Source organism: Cordyceps javanica, chromosome 1 (genome assembly GCF_051103115.1).
Source record: "Cordyceps javanica chromosome 1, complete sequence".
Classification (NCBI taxonomy): domain Eukaryota; kingdom Fungi; phylum Ascomycota; class Sordariomycetes; order Hypocreales; family Cordycipitaceae; genus Cordyceps; species Cordyceps javanica.
In genome coordinates, this window is record NC_139295.1 from 2,360,168 (window position 1) to 2,374,356 (window position 14,189).

General features: G+C 50.9%; 4 protein-coding genes across 4 annotated transcripts; 3 read left to right on the forward strand and 1 right to left on the reverse strand.

The window, feature by feature from the left end:
- Nucleotides 1-412: 412 nt before the first annotated feature.
- V2A60_000713 (uncharacterized protein) lies at nt 413-1,879 on the forward strand (the record flags this gene model as incomplete). The annotated part of the gene is made up of 2 exons (XM_083252080.1): nt 413-668; nt 732-1,879. The coding sequence occupies 2 exons, from the start codon at nt 413-415 to the stop codon at nt 1,877-1,879; spliced, it is 1,404 nt and encodes a 467-aa protein (XP_083108206.1).
- Nucleotides 1,880-3,268: 1,389 nt separating this feature from the next.
- Nucleotides 3,269-4,929, forward strand: V2A60_000714 (uncharacterized protein; the record flags this gene model as incomplete). Its single annotated transcript, XM_083252081.1, has 2 exons — nt 3,269-3,461; nt 3,554-4,929. The coding sequence occupies 2 exons, from the start codon at nt 3,269-3,271 to the stop codon at nt 4,927-4,929; spliced, it is 1,569 nt and encodes a 522-aa protein (XP_083108207.1).
- A 2,583-nt stretch (nt 4,930-7,512) lies between these two features.
- Nucleotides 7,513-9,156, forward strand: V2A60_000715 (major facilitator superfamily domain-containing protein; the record flags this gene model as incomplete). The annotated part of the gene is made up of 1 exon (XM_083252082.1): nt 7,513-9,156. One exon carries the CDS (start codon nt 7,513-7,515, stop codon nt 9,154-9,156), a length of 1,644 nt encoding a protein of 547 aa, XP_083108208.1.
- Nucleotides 9,157-11,885: 2,729 nt separating this feature from the next.
- On the reverse strand, nt 11,886-13,391 carry V2A60_000716 (uncharacterized protein; the record flags this gene model as incomplete). Its single annotated transcript, XM_083252083.1, has 1 exon — nt 11,886-13,391. The coding sequence occupies one exon, from the start codon at nt 13,389-13,391 to the stop codon at nt 11,886-11,888; it is 1,506 nt and encodes a 501-aa protein (XP_083108209.1).
- Between the last annotated feature and the right edge of the window lie 798 nt (nt 13,392-14,189).

A 14,189-nucleotide genomic window follows, 5' to 3' on the forward strand; every position in this document is an offset into this window, starting at 1 on the left:
ATGATAAAGGACGCCGAGGTATGTTTTCAACGACTGATAGACCTATAGACTCTGAAAGCTGATCCGAAAATTGTCCTCATTCGTAGTCGCGTGGGAAAGGTAGATGTTGACAAACAGACTGTGGAGGGGGGGTTTTATAGGTACGTGCCGCCTTGTGACTGGGCTTCTGCGCGCGTGCTTGCAGGTCTTGCAACACATGTATGTATGGCTGGCTGCCTTACCGACCACCCACCAGCTCTGTGTCGACCATTGGGCGCGCAACATTCACCGAAATGTATCTCTCCGCTTCTGTTATTCACTTGCGCCCCTCCCTCTCACGTGCGTCTTGTCATTGCTTCACCTTCGCTGCCCACTCTATAAGATTCGCAGCAGCAGACAGAGCAACAGTTTCCAATCCAACAAAGCGGCAAGTATGAATCGCAAAAACTTTCGTCTTCCGACTCGCGGTCGCGGAGCATCTCATCGTGGTCCTCGTGGTGACCAGATGGGCAGGACGATAGCAACTGAAGTGCTGCCATCTGCCCCTCTGGGCCTCGTCGTTGGCCAATTTCTTGCCAGTGATGCTCCTCGCACCGTTTCCGCTGGGCAGTCTTTCAGAATCACCGACGTTGAGACGATCGCTTCATTCAACTGGCTGGACAAGGTTGATGCACACATCACTGTTCCTGGTTAGTATCATGATCAGCAACAATATTCGCCTGCGACGGTCGAGTCATTAACCACTGGCACAGGCATGCCCCCCAAATGGTCGCCCCTTGCCCAGCCTCGCCAGCTCAAGCAGGACTCGGGTCCTTACTATCGAGACAGAAATGCAGCTTACTATCCTGATTTTCCGCTAGAGGCGTCAGTCGAGGCGATCATGAAGATGAACTCGGATGCGGATAAAGCCCCATCCATGGGTCCTATTAATATCGTTGGCTGCGCCAGCACCCTAGGAAACCTCCTCCGCTTTGCAAGAGGCGAGAGCTCGACTTTTCGAATCTTAGTCGAGGTAGTCGGCACTACTGTGCACTTCATTCGCCGCGAAAAGTCGCCACGGGAAATTATTCCAGATGTTTTCGGTTACGGCCATACCTTCCCGGAAAGCTACACTACCTGGGACAAGTCAGTGCGAGGCTCGGCCTCCCATCAGCGCATCCTCAAGTACCACTTTGGTGGCTTGACGCTCCTTGTGCGGTTCGAAGGTGATGGCTATCTCCCCCATCATGCTAGCGCATCATTATTCAAAGACGCCGGTAGGGAGAAGAAAGTAGATGCTGCCTCAGTCGATGATTTGGTCGCGTCACTTTCTGTCTCACACAAGGCGCCATCTACCAACGGCTCGCTGACCATCTCTGATGGCGGCCATGCGGTTCCGTCTCGCGCCGTTTTCGACCTCAAAACCCGCTCTGTCCACCGCAAAGCCGACGAGGATGGGATCATCGCCAAAGAGATGCCCCGTCTCTGGCTCCGTCAGATGCCGACCCTGATCCTTGCCTATCATGAAAAGGGTGTCTTTCGCGACATCAACGTCAAAGATGTGCGTGCCGGCGTGGACAAATGGCAAGAAGAGAATCAAGAGATCCTCGCGCGCTTTGCAGGGCTGCTTGGGCGGATTGTGGATTTTGCTAGGGAGCATAAAGTCAGCAAGTTGGAGATGACATGTGACGAGGGCAGCGACATTCTTTACGTTCGGGAGCAGATTGCAGTCCAAATGACAGCATTCTCTCCACGCGTCGAGCATCGTTGGAAATCGTGGCTCACAAATCATGGAACAAGTGTCAATGGTAAGGACGATGACAAGGCTGGACAGGGTAGCGGTGATGCATTGCATCGTGCCAGCCTCGACTACACGGCTTGCGATGATGAGTGTGGCTACTGTGGCGGCTGTGCATATTGAGAGGGCGAGGAAGTATCAGACTTACACGAACATTGGATTAGCCGAGTTTGATAATTTGGATTGTCATGTGTAAACAATGGTATCCCAGCTTGCGTCGTTGTCGGCCTGGCCGGACACCTCGTTAGCACCAGAGGCGCAGTTGTCGATGACTTGCTGAGCATTGTCGGCGATCGAAGTATCAGCCGTCAAGGGTTTTAGTAGTGGTACATAACCTCAATTGGCATGTGTTTTTATCTGCTTTTGCATTCTAATTTGAGATAATAACTCAAACCACACTTCGAGACTGATCGCCCCAGTTTCGCTTGTGAAAAAAGAACTAAACAGCACTACTCTAATACAAGCCTCCCTTCCGGGTAATATTTGCACACAACGGTGCCGCTGCGAAGCTCACTATCGACTTTGTTCGACTGCGATCCCATCGGACCGAGTCACAAAACCCTACTCAGTAACTAGTCTCAGCCAGATCATGTTGGTGAGGCACGCAGCATCATACTTTGGAGCCGTCGTGATACTGACACCTTGATCTTTGGATAAGTCGGCATCAAGATTGAGTTTCTTTTTTGAACGAATTTTGGCACATACATAGCCTTTCCCTGTTCTAGTACAAATACTAGCTATAGATCTTTCCTTAATGACAACCGCTTCCGTGCCAATGACATGGGTGAGTTTCCACAGTGAGTCGTACGACAGCGCCAAGTAGATAAAATTGTAACTAAAATAATATATATTCAAAACCATTCTGATATTTTTAATGATGTGAGTACAAAAATATATAATATTTCGATAGCTGACTAAAAACTGAAAAATTAGTTAACCCGGTAATTATTCTCATAATATATCACTATCCAAAACTGTTCAAAAATCGTCCCCAAAAAAACTTTTGAGAATTTAAATTTGCCTTGCTATTATCTTCATTCTTGTTGCTCTATACATCGATATGAAAGCTTCTAGATTAGGCTGTGTGCAGCTATGCATTTCTTTTTCTGACAATGTGCACATGGACATTTTAGTCACAATCGTAGTAGTCTATGCCCCTAACGGCATGGCCCGCGGGGGTTGACAAATATTACCATCTTGGGTTACTACGGATGGAATGGAATTCAACTTTGAATTTTATTTATTTCAATTCAGTAAATACGAATCTGCAGGGTCCTACTCTGTGGTGGCACAGCTACAGCCTGGGCGGCGTGGGCAAGGCTCCGGCCGCCACTGGCCAAGGCCGTTCCACGTATGCAAAGTCTACATATATACTTGGTTTTTTTCCATGTATAAATAATTGTCACTGTCAGCTCTCCCTACAGCTTGCAGCCGGTTATTTTGGATCCTTGTACAAGTTGAAACAGTCAGACACTGTACAGTACAACTCGGGCTTTCATACTTTGAGCAAACATGGCCGCGGAAAACTATCTCAACGTCTTCAAGGGCAAGGACTCGCTTCGCAAGTTCTATGACCCCGACTGTGTTCCGCCGCTGCCTTTGGTTGAAATACCGGAGAAGCTTAATCCCTTTTACTCTGACAATGTCCGCATATACGCAAAACTCCTTACTGCGTTGCCGGCGCAGAATGTCAAGGCTCTTCCAGGTATGCTCAACTAAACCCCCCCCTTCACCCCTCCTCTTCCCTCTTTCGAGTCTTCCTCGGGCCTAATCGATTTTTTCTCTCCCCCCATGTAGCCCTGAACATGCTCGAGAAAGAACCATCATGTGCCAGCAAGAGCATCATTGAATCCAGCTCCGGATCGACAGTGACTTCCCTCAGCCTGGGCGCCCGCGTCTTGTACGACAACGATGATGTGCACGCTTACATCACCAACAAGTGCGAGAGCGGCCGCCTGAAGCAGCTCTTGTTCTGGGGTCTCAAGCTGCACCTGTACGGCGGCCCCGCGCAGCCCGAGATCCAGGATGAGCGAGGCATCGTCGCGCGTCTGGAGCGACTGGCCCGCGACAATGCGGACTCCGTCTACAACCCTAACCAGTACACCAACGAAAACAACTGGAAGTCGCACATCCGCTGGACGGCTCCCCAGCTGTGGAGGCAGCTCCCCGAGATCAACGTCTTTGCCATGGGCATGGGCAGTGCCGGCTGTGTAAGTGGAACTGGCATGTACCTGAAGGAGCGGAAGCCCAGCGTCAAAGTCCTGGGTGTCTGCAACGCCGTCAATGATCCTGTTCCGGGCCCCCGGCCCGCCCCTCTGATGGAGTGCTCCCAGTTTCCCTGGCGGGAAACCGTCGACCAAGTCCTTTCCGTGGGCTCCAAGGCTTCGTTTGCGGCATCTCTGGAGCTTTCGCGCCAAGGCATCGCAGCCGGTCCGTCCTCTGGCATGGCTCTGCAAGGCCTCCTGGACTGGCTGCAGACCGAAAAGTCTGAAGGGCGGCTCTCTCAGCATGCCGACCCTGTCACCGGAGAAATCCACTGTGTCTTTGTCTGCTGCGATCTGCCCCATATGCATCTGGATCAGTACTTTGCCAAGCTGGATGACTCTTACTTCCATCCCATTGTGAATAAAGAGCTCCTGACGTTTGACCTCGACAAATACGACATCACATGGGAGCTCAGCTGCGACGATGCCAGGCTCAAGAGCTTCATCTCTGCTTCCAAGACGCTCTCTAACCCGCTGCAGGAGCTGGGCGTCACCCTGCTCGATCTGCGCCATGCCAGTGACTACGACGCCGGCCATATCAAGGGAGCCATCAGCAGTCCGCTGGGTGGCCTGACCGGGCCGCCCAAGAGCCTGTTCTGGGACACCGAGGTCTTGCGCAAGCACTGGGGCAGCATGACGAGCAAGTTTGCAGAGGATGCGCGGCTTCTAGAACTGCTGGCCGACTGCGCGGGGCCGGTGTACGTGATTTGCTACGACGGTGAGGTGGCGAGACTAGCCACGGCCGTGATGCGGGCAAAGGGGTACGAGGCCTTCAGCATCAGAGGCGGCATGGAAGCGATCAGGCAGGATTTCGGCACCTTTGTGATTGAGAACAAAAGGGCCCCCGAACTGGTCGCCGGCCAAGAGAGCCTGAAATTTGTCCCACCAGCGGTCGTCGGAATCGAATAAGGCTCTCTGCCAATTGGCAAGTCTGGGTAGACGCTCCTCGACGAAACAGCGATTCACACTGGACATTTTTTTAACACGCGTGCTCAAATTTTAGAGATTTTCATAGATGAAATAAAGAGTTTGTGATTATTTTGAGAGATAACCAGTAGAGCACCCAGTGTGCATACGCATAACAAGTACGTGGGAATTGTTTAGGTATTCTGTTGGCCAGAGTAGACCTCGACATCTTCAGCTTGCACTCACCGACCTTTTCGCGTATTACGTCCGGCGACTCAAGATGAACAGAGGCGAGAACCGTGTTTGCTTGGCAGCGCTTCGTGGCTGGTGGCGAGTCGGCAACTAGTTTTGCAGCTATTCGCCGCGATCATGTGGCAATTCGCCCTTTCGTTTTCTCTCCGTCTTTTCTCGCCTCCTTCGTCGTCTTATGCCTGCATGCATTAGACCCCCCCCCCGTCCCCCGGCTCCGTCCCGAACTTCATCGCTTTTACTACGTATACACCGGGGGCGGCGCTTGGGACTGGCGGGACAGGATAGACGATGAGAGAGGGTCGAGTCTTGTTTCTGGCGGGTCCACCAACCGGGATTTGGTTCCACGGAGGTGCATCAGCAGGATCAGAAGGAATACTAGGCAAGAGACGATCAAGAAGCTGCAAAATCTAGAAAGTGCCGAGGGTGGCAAGAATCGAATCACCTCAACTTGACTAGCCATCTCCTGTCGACCAGGTAGGAGCGATGGTATTGCCCGGCAAAAGTACGAATTCGGCTGGGGCTGACGAACTCGAGATCTTTGCAAAATTAATGTTGCTAACATCATTTCCTAGCTAGGTTTAGCGTTGCTTCAAGGGTTGCCTCCATCTCATCTAACTTGCCATCCAGCCATCCCGCCATCCACCCAACTAGCCAGTCAGTCAGTTGGTTAATTTGGATGGCTATTCAAATAACCAACCATCCAACCTGCTTGCCTACCAGCTGTTGGGCTAGCTGTTAGATAGCCACGTATATAAAGTATTGGATTTCCTTCTAGATAGCCTACTAGCTAGGTGGCTATCGAGATACCTAGTAGATACTGGTGCTGTTCCGGAGGTATTCGGGAATTCTGGCCGCTAATTGGCTCAATTGGTTGGATCTCCCAAGTATGCTTAGTTGTTATGCATTTAGCAAGATTGGATGTGGAATATTTTGGATCCGTCAGCCCCAGCCTGATTCGTATTCTGCCGGGGCAATGCCATCGCATCTCGCCTGCTGAAACGCGTTATAAAGAGGCCGAAGACACTGGGCAAAGCAATGACAAGTGCAGGCGCCAGCATCCTCATCCTTCGTCAAGTTTAGTCCGTCCTCCTGGTCCACCCCGCGCGCGACGGCCTGCGGGTCGCAAACTAATCTGGATACGATTTGTTCGCGGTATTATACATGAAAGGTCACACTTGTTTCGGAAAGTCGCTTGGCGGCCCGCTCGTGCCCAGGCGGGGATTTTTCTCCAGGTTGAAAACCATACCCAGATGGCAATCAAAATGTGTCCGTCCATGTCTGCTTACCACCTGGCACACATCCTGGTGAGCAATGAGCTGGCCAAAGGAATGTGGCGTGGCTTGGTCAACGCATGCGGCTGAGACGGTGTGCATTCTTAGCAGCCTTACCAACTAGGGCCAAGATAATAGTGTTTCCGTAATTACTTTATTTTCTATTTTTTATGAATAATAGTACCTGCCTAGATGACCCAGACCTCAGGTAGACAGCACCGGATTCACATGGACCCTCCATAGGTAGAGAAAATAGAAAATTTTCACTTTGTAATATAGAGAAATTTAACATCGTTTTTGCAGTCATTGTACATTGAATATTTTCTTACAACTCTTTCTTTGAATAAATCTTCCTCTGTTAGAGTAACCCTACTAGTACCCTTGTTGATATCGAGTCACAACTCTATCGTAGCCATCAGCTAGTAGGGGTGCCCTGCTACTATTCTGTCATTAGCTGGGCCCAGTAAAAGGTAGGCAATCGAGCAATAAGAGAAGTTCAGGTTACAATTACCTGGGCGTAGGTATTGGGCGAAAACCATCTCCCACTCTTGGCTCTCTGTTCCCCTGCCGCTGCCCGAGTCCAAAGCTGGCATCAACTTGACCACCAATTAGACTTTCAGGCCCTCTTCCCAATTCGTCGCCGGATCTTCGAGGGGGGGGGGGAGGGGGCCTTTCTTTTTTTTCCTTCTCCTGGCGTGTGTACACTGAGTCGGGTAGTTTAAGCTCGGCGGTCGTGCGCGCCCTACATGCTTGGTGCGGGCGCCGCCCATGACAAGGCTGCACATGTATGTATTCGTGATTAGGAGCATACTTCCTTCCTCACTTCCCGTAGATAAGACCCTTCCTACTCATCATTCCATTGCTTCCTCTCACTACCACACGCACCTCTCTGGCCCGTCCGAGTCGTCTGTAACTTGCTTGCAAGACTACTCCCAACATCACCACCCAGCCTCAGTACCATAACACACCGGAAACGGCAAGATCTTGTTCAGTATATAGTTCGCCGACCAAGAGCGCCACACTCTACACACACTCGCATGGCTCGGACGGCACATCCATCAGCATGTCCGCCCCAGCACAAGCACAAGCACATCATGAGCCGACAGCGGCGGCAAGGTCGACGGCTGCCGCCGTCGTGCTCCTGGTCGACTCGGAGCCCGAATCGACGCTGAACAACGATGACGAAAAGCTGCGCGCCCTCGGCCTCGAAATCACGCCCGACGGCTTCCTGCGCTGGTCTCCCAACTGCGCGCAGCACCCGCGCAACTGGCCCGTCTTCTGGAAGGCCTACAATGCGACGCTCGTCATGTTTCTCGACTTCTTCATCTCCGCCCTCGGCACCGTCGGCGCCGCCTGCTCGCCCGACGTCCAGCGGCAGTTTGGCGTCGGCACCACCATTGTCGCCGTCGCCTTCAGCAGCATGTACTTTTGCGGCCAGGCGATCGGAAACGTCATCTTCCCCCCGTACTCGGAGAGCTTCGGCCGCAAGAACCTCTATCTCTTCTCCGTCGCCGTCCTCGCCATCTTCAACATCATCATTCCAACGGTGCCCTCGCTTGCCGTCATCTTTGTCGGCCGCTTCGTCACGGGCTTCGCTTCGTCCATCCCTAGCGTTGTCGCCGCCGGTGCTGTCGAGGACATGTTTGACGAAAAGACTCGGCTATGGCTCGTGACGCTCTGGCTGCTCATCGCCAATCTCTCCCTGGCTGTTGGGCCCATCTTTGCAGCCTACGTCGCCGCGTCCGCCGCTGGCTGGAAATGGATCTTCTACATCTCAACCATCATCAGTGCCACATCCTTTATTCTGCTCCTCTTCTCGCGCGAATCTCGTGCGACGCAGCTCCTCTCTCGAGCCCTACGCAGCTCTGGGCGTCAGGATCTCCGCATCGAAAACCCCGATCACGTACCCGACTTTTCCTATTTCGTGCGTGTCATCCTCTTCCGCCCACTGGTCCTGCTCTTCACCGAGCCCATTGTTTTTATCACCTCCGTCATTTCCGGCACCGCCTTTGCCCTAGTCTATCTCTTTACCGTCGTCATGCCCATCATCTACACCTCGTACAACTTTTCCTCCAGCGCTGCCTCGTTAGCCTTCGTCCCCATCGGTATCGGCTTCACCCTGTCGCTGTTCACGCGTATATACGACCACCGCCGCGCCAGGCGGTATCAGGTTCAGGGTCGCGGCGAGCTCTCTCCCGAGGACAAGCTCGTCGGATTTGCCATTGCCGCCCCCGCCTTTGCCATTGGCCTATGGTGGTTTGCGTGGACAATCCCGCCGGCGGTAAAGCCACACTGGATAGTGTCGATGCTCGCGCTCGTCCCCGTCGGCTTCGCCATCAACGAATACGACTGCGTCCTTGTCGGCTATCTGACAGATGCATACACCACCTACGCAAGCTCGGCTTTTGCATCGCTCTCGTTTTTGAGGAGCGTGCTTTCGGCAGTGTTCCCGCTCTTTGCGCACAGCCTGTACCGCATCGGCTCCAACTCTGCCACGTCTATCCTCGCCGCCGTCGCAACTATATTCTGCATCAGCCCCTATGTTATGATTCGTTATGGCGATAAGATTCGAGGCGCAAGTCGCTTTGCGCGTTTGAGCCTAGAGATTAGCGAAAATGCAAGACGCGCGTACGAGACGGAAAACAATGCTTCAGCGAATGCAGGACCAGAACTGCAAATCATTGAGAAAAAGCGGTCCGAGGTATAAGTCGCTTCCACACAAACCTCGGCTGTATCAAGGAGCAACCTACATGTAGATGAGAGACGAGACAATACTTAGAATACGAACTATAGAAAAGATATATTAGACAATTGCAAAATCAAAAAGATGTCTGTTCAGTATTTCTCTGCTCTTGGGTTTAGCGGCATGCAGCGGTTCAAGAGCTCAACGCTGCTAAATATCAAAAGCGATATCACAGGTGCCAAGGTTCTGGAGAGATTTTCCAGCACACTTGAGTATCTCGCGTGAATATTAATAGGAACACCACTCTGGCGCCAGATATCAAGATCTACAAGGCTGAAGCAGACTACTTGCACTTTTCTGCAAGGACAAAATATCTTGGATGGATCCTACATCTGTAATCTCATGACACAGCTGGGAATCAGTAGCCATGTTGCGCATAGAGTGCAGGATATGGTTGCGTGGCTTCATCTACAATGATACCAAGTCATTGAATGATTTAGCATTCGAGCATGATCTCGTCAAAGAGTCTGACCACCAGCTTTGCGTAAAATCTGCTCTTGCCAAGTTTCGTATTCGTATCAGTCAGGAGTCTTTGCACTACCATTTACTCCCGTATATTGCGTGTACTCGGACGAACGACACTCATACACATTGGTTTGTCGATCCGCCATTTTGTCCCCGCTCCTAAAAGGATCTACAAGCCGTGGAATCTTTTCGTAACACGATTCTCCGGTCATGGCGTGTTTAAACGAGAGGCGTGCCAAGTGTGAGAGCTGACACCCGCTAACCACATTACCGGGTGTATGAACTTGGTCTTTGTATTCATTTTGAGGGATTAATTTAGGACGCTCATGAGATATCTTGATGACTGTATGGACAGTTGGTAGCAGAAAGTGGTAACAAAAAACATTTGGTAATAATATCATACTCTCCAAACGATTAAGTTGACCAGTATGTAAAAGATATCAAAACATTTCTTTTTAATTACACAAGTATAAATTAAAGAAAGTTGAATTGCCTGGGTACATAAAATACTACATCTACACTAGCTAGAATATCTGTATAATACATAGAATTAACTATCCTTGGTTAAAGTCAGTCTAGATCTTTCTAGCGTACTATTTTTTTTCTTACACATTTTCATTACCCACGGCATCTACTTCCGTCCGATTCCTGCGCCGCTCGCTTCGCCACGCCTCGAGCAGCCTCGTTGCGCAACCTTGTCACGCCACGCCAAGAATGCGCTTACTGACCAGCTCAACAACAGTTTCAGCGCAGCCAAGACTCTGCTCGTAGCCCGCCCCGGGGTCGACCGTAGCTGAGACAAGAAAAAAAAACAACTTTCGCCGACCCGGCCCGTTTTCGTCCAGCAGCTCCTCTAGCTCAACTCTGGTGCCGCGGCGGCGTTGTCGGGCGCAAGCCGATTCGAGCTCGTCGTACCCCCCAGCGGTTGCCTTTCTCGTTTAGAAGCTCCGCTGCCAGTGGCTTTGCTTACTCGGGAGATCTTATTTGTGGCGGCATCTTCATCGTTCCAGGTCCAACATGCAACGTTTAACAGCGGGAGTGTGCCTAACCGTCGCATCTTCCTCGTACCCGTCCGCGTAGGATTTTGGCCACACTGAAAAATGCTCCGTTCAAGCCATTTCGGGGAACTCGCACTACTTCCCATTACGCCCCTAGGCCCGTAGAGATGCATTTTTCTTTTTCTTAAAAAATGATTGCCTAGCAGGGGATAAGTCCTTATTGCCTATAAGCTTCTTACCTAAGATCCTAGTTTAGTTGAGGATTCCTGCGGCATTCTTAACCTGACCACACAAATACGTTTACTCATTACGTAAGTTCGTCCTTCATACGTCTGAAATGAGTTCTGAGTACTTTTAAAATCGATTATCATTGCTAGGGAACCGATTGAGTACCATTCAACAGCCACCGGAGAGTATTGATGAGGCTTACGGCACCCGCCCACATGGACGCGCGGTTGGGTTTCTGATTTCCTGGTCATTCTTTGGCAATAATGATCACAATAAAACTTTTTTGCATTACGGCTGCTTGTAATTCAATAGTGTCAGCTCTGCTGTGTGTAAGAACTTGTCAAAATGAGGAAGGAGAACAAGCTTGGCTGTTTGTAGTCCAACAGTTCCAGCTTTGCTGTGTGTCAGAACTTGTTAAAATGAGGAAGGAGAGCAATCTCATTATTCGAGATCTATACCAACAGGAGAGAACGTCGTGCTCGGTAACTCAAACATGTGTTTATTTTTGGACGGCCTTTATTGGAGTATATGGGTTGAAAAGAAGATGGTTCTAGCAGACTACCGGCAGAGATTTCGAGCGTTTCCTGTACCAGGGAGGAACACTCTACAGGTCGGAACTCGAGTCAACAAAAAAGATTCGGGACAAAAACAATCTACAGACAAGACTCTGTGCACGCTGGCACGTCTATGCCTCATTCAAGCCGCTTTGCTGGAGAAGAATGTAGGCCCTCGACCGAATGATGTGGAGGAATCAATTTGGGGGCATCATCATTCTGGCGTGATTGGTATACTTCTGCGATAAAAATTTGGGTTTAAGAAATGAGTAACGCTTAGGATTGCACTTTGGTGATTAAAGAAACTATCGTATCACTAAAACGAACAAAAAGGGGGCAACATAATTCAGCATTCATGTTCGCGAATGGCACTCGCGTAGAAGACCACTGCTAGTCGTCTGCAGCATTGAAAAAAAAAAGGCGTCACACTCTCGGGTGCATTCAATTCCTAAACAAGGTTGCGGTGCTCTGAGCACTGCATATGCTCGTTGATGGGAAACTTGTCGCTGAATCTTGGGTTGACAGTCAAGGACATGCCTATCAGTGGCATCAACTGAAAGCTTTCAGGACGTCCGTGTCGCTGTCCTGCCTGTGGTAATGCAATTCTCCTCTTTGAATGGTTGTAAATTGCCTGGTGCATGGGAAGGAGCAGCTGCGTATGGACTTGGGTCGAGGTCTGCTCATCTACCGTGTGGAACAGTTCCTCTTCAACAATGAGAGCCGGAATGTGCTCAACCAGATTGAATGAGCTTACCAAGGAGGCATTTTCCTGCAAGCATCGCCAGATGGCGTTGTCATGGCTACTTTTGCGGAGAAGCGCGGTCATGACATCTTCTAGCTCCAGAAGCCATTTGTGTCCGACGTGGTGCTTGGCAGAGTAGCGACGAACATGCTCGACGGTCAGCTGCGGTCGATACTGGGCAGGGTATGCGGCCAAGAAGCGTATAAACGCTATTGCGGTAACTCTGTGGTTGCCGTCAATAATGACCCTCATCATCTTGCTATTTTCGCTGCCATCCGGGGGGATTTCAGGGTATGAAGCTATGGCCACCGGGGCTATGCCGCACATGCCACCATTCTTTTGTCCACTTTCCAAGATTTCTCGTATGATCTCGAGAACGTGGGGGGCATCAGAGAACTCGGATCGGGACAGGGAGTTGATTGGGACGTAAGAATAGAGGAGTTGTTCGTTTCGGTGAAAATGGATATATGCTGCTGAAGCGATGTATGGAGTCGTGAGATGACAAGCTTCGGCGGCCAGTTGCGACAGTAGATGCGGCCACGAAGTATGCTCAGTCGTTGTTTCATGCTTCATGGCGCGTTGGATTTCATTGAACAACTTCAAGAACATGACTGAAGCAGATTTCACATCACGATGAAGCCCGCCAACTGGGTCCCGCAGGAAGAAGAATATTTCCAGTAGGATCTGGGAAGCTTCGAGGGTATGAAAGTCGGTCATCAAGGCGGGAACAGCTTCTAGCAGCGTGCGCTCCAAAAGCTCAATTGCTAGCTTGCCCGAGGTCTCCGAAGTTTTATAATAGTCGGGAACAACCGAGTAGCGAGATTTGCTAGAGCTCGGGCGTGCTGAGCTGGACATGGCTCTAGCACTTGTATTTGCGAGTTTGGCAGCAACGTGCCTCAGCTCAGGGACAAACTGTTTCCAGACTTTCAAAACAGAGGACTGGCTTAGAAGCAACGCGATCTGCCGGGACATGTCCAAAGGTATTCCCCGGCACGTATATGTAGAAAAGGTGTAAAGCAGACGTTCGTACTCGAAGGCGAGATTCCCAAACGTCCGGTACTCCTCATTGCTGTACTCATTGCCTCGAATGGTACGCCCAGCTGGGTAGGAGAATGGAGTGGATGCATCGACCGTGAGACCTGCACTTGTCAAACAGCGCAGAAGTGACAGTGTAAAGATTTCAGCAAAAGAAGGATCTTGAATATCGTCCATTTTGGTGAAATTTCAAAGGAGAGACTGGGTATTCTGCTAGAGATGCTCCAAATCCGTGCAACAAGGAGCGAGCTGAGCAGCCTCTCTTTTATCTTTCACCGAACCCAACAAAGCCTCCGTCGAATAGAGGCGCCATTGCGTCGAAAAATGAGTATACTCCCCGGCCGCGCTACCGGGCGACTGGGTAAGTCTCATGGCCGCTGTCCCCGCATCGTGTGGTCAAGATGTTACCCAAAGGGGACAAAGGGGATTCTTTTCATGTCTACACACAAGAAAAGGCTCTATAGGATGTACATCGTAACCAGGCGTTGACGTTGAAAGTTGCTCTGATGAGGATGAGATTGCACCAGGTGGCGTGCGTAGAAGAAAACGGGGTAGCCCTGCGTTCTAGATCGATATCTTCACACCCATTCCTATCCACTTTGGACCATATTAGGAAGTATCGCGAACGGGGCCCCCCTCTTCCGCTGTGGGTGCCGGGGGGGCGGGGGAGGGGGGGGCCAAGAGCCGGATGGCTTTTCAGAGGCAGATGGAATGTAGCCGGCCCCATCATCTTACTCGAATCCTTCTTTCACGGCTGTTTTTACTTTTCGCTTGGCATGATCCCACAATGGGGCTCTTCCTGCGCCTCAGAAAGCCACCTTTGCTGCTGCCTAAAGGGTCTACCGTCCGAGGTTGCACGCGGCACTGGCTGCAGGATGAGGCTGATAATAAGAAGCCGAGCCTGATCCTCAGTAGCATGCAGCTTATGGGTTAGATGATCCGTGATTGCTCAACCCGGAATGACACGTAATGGAA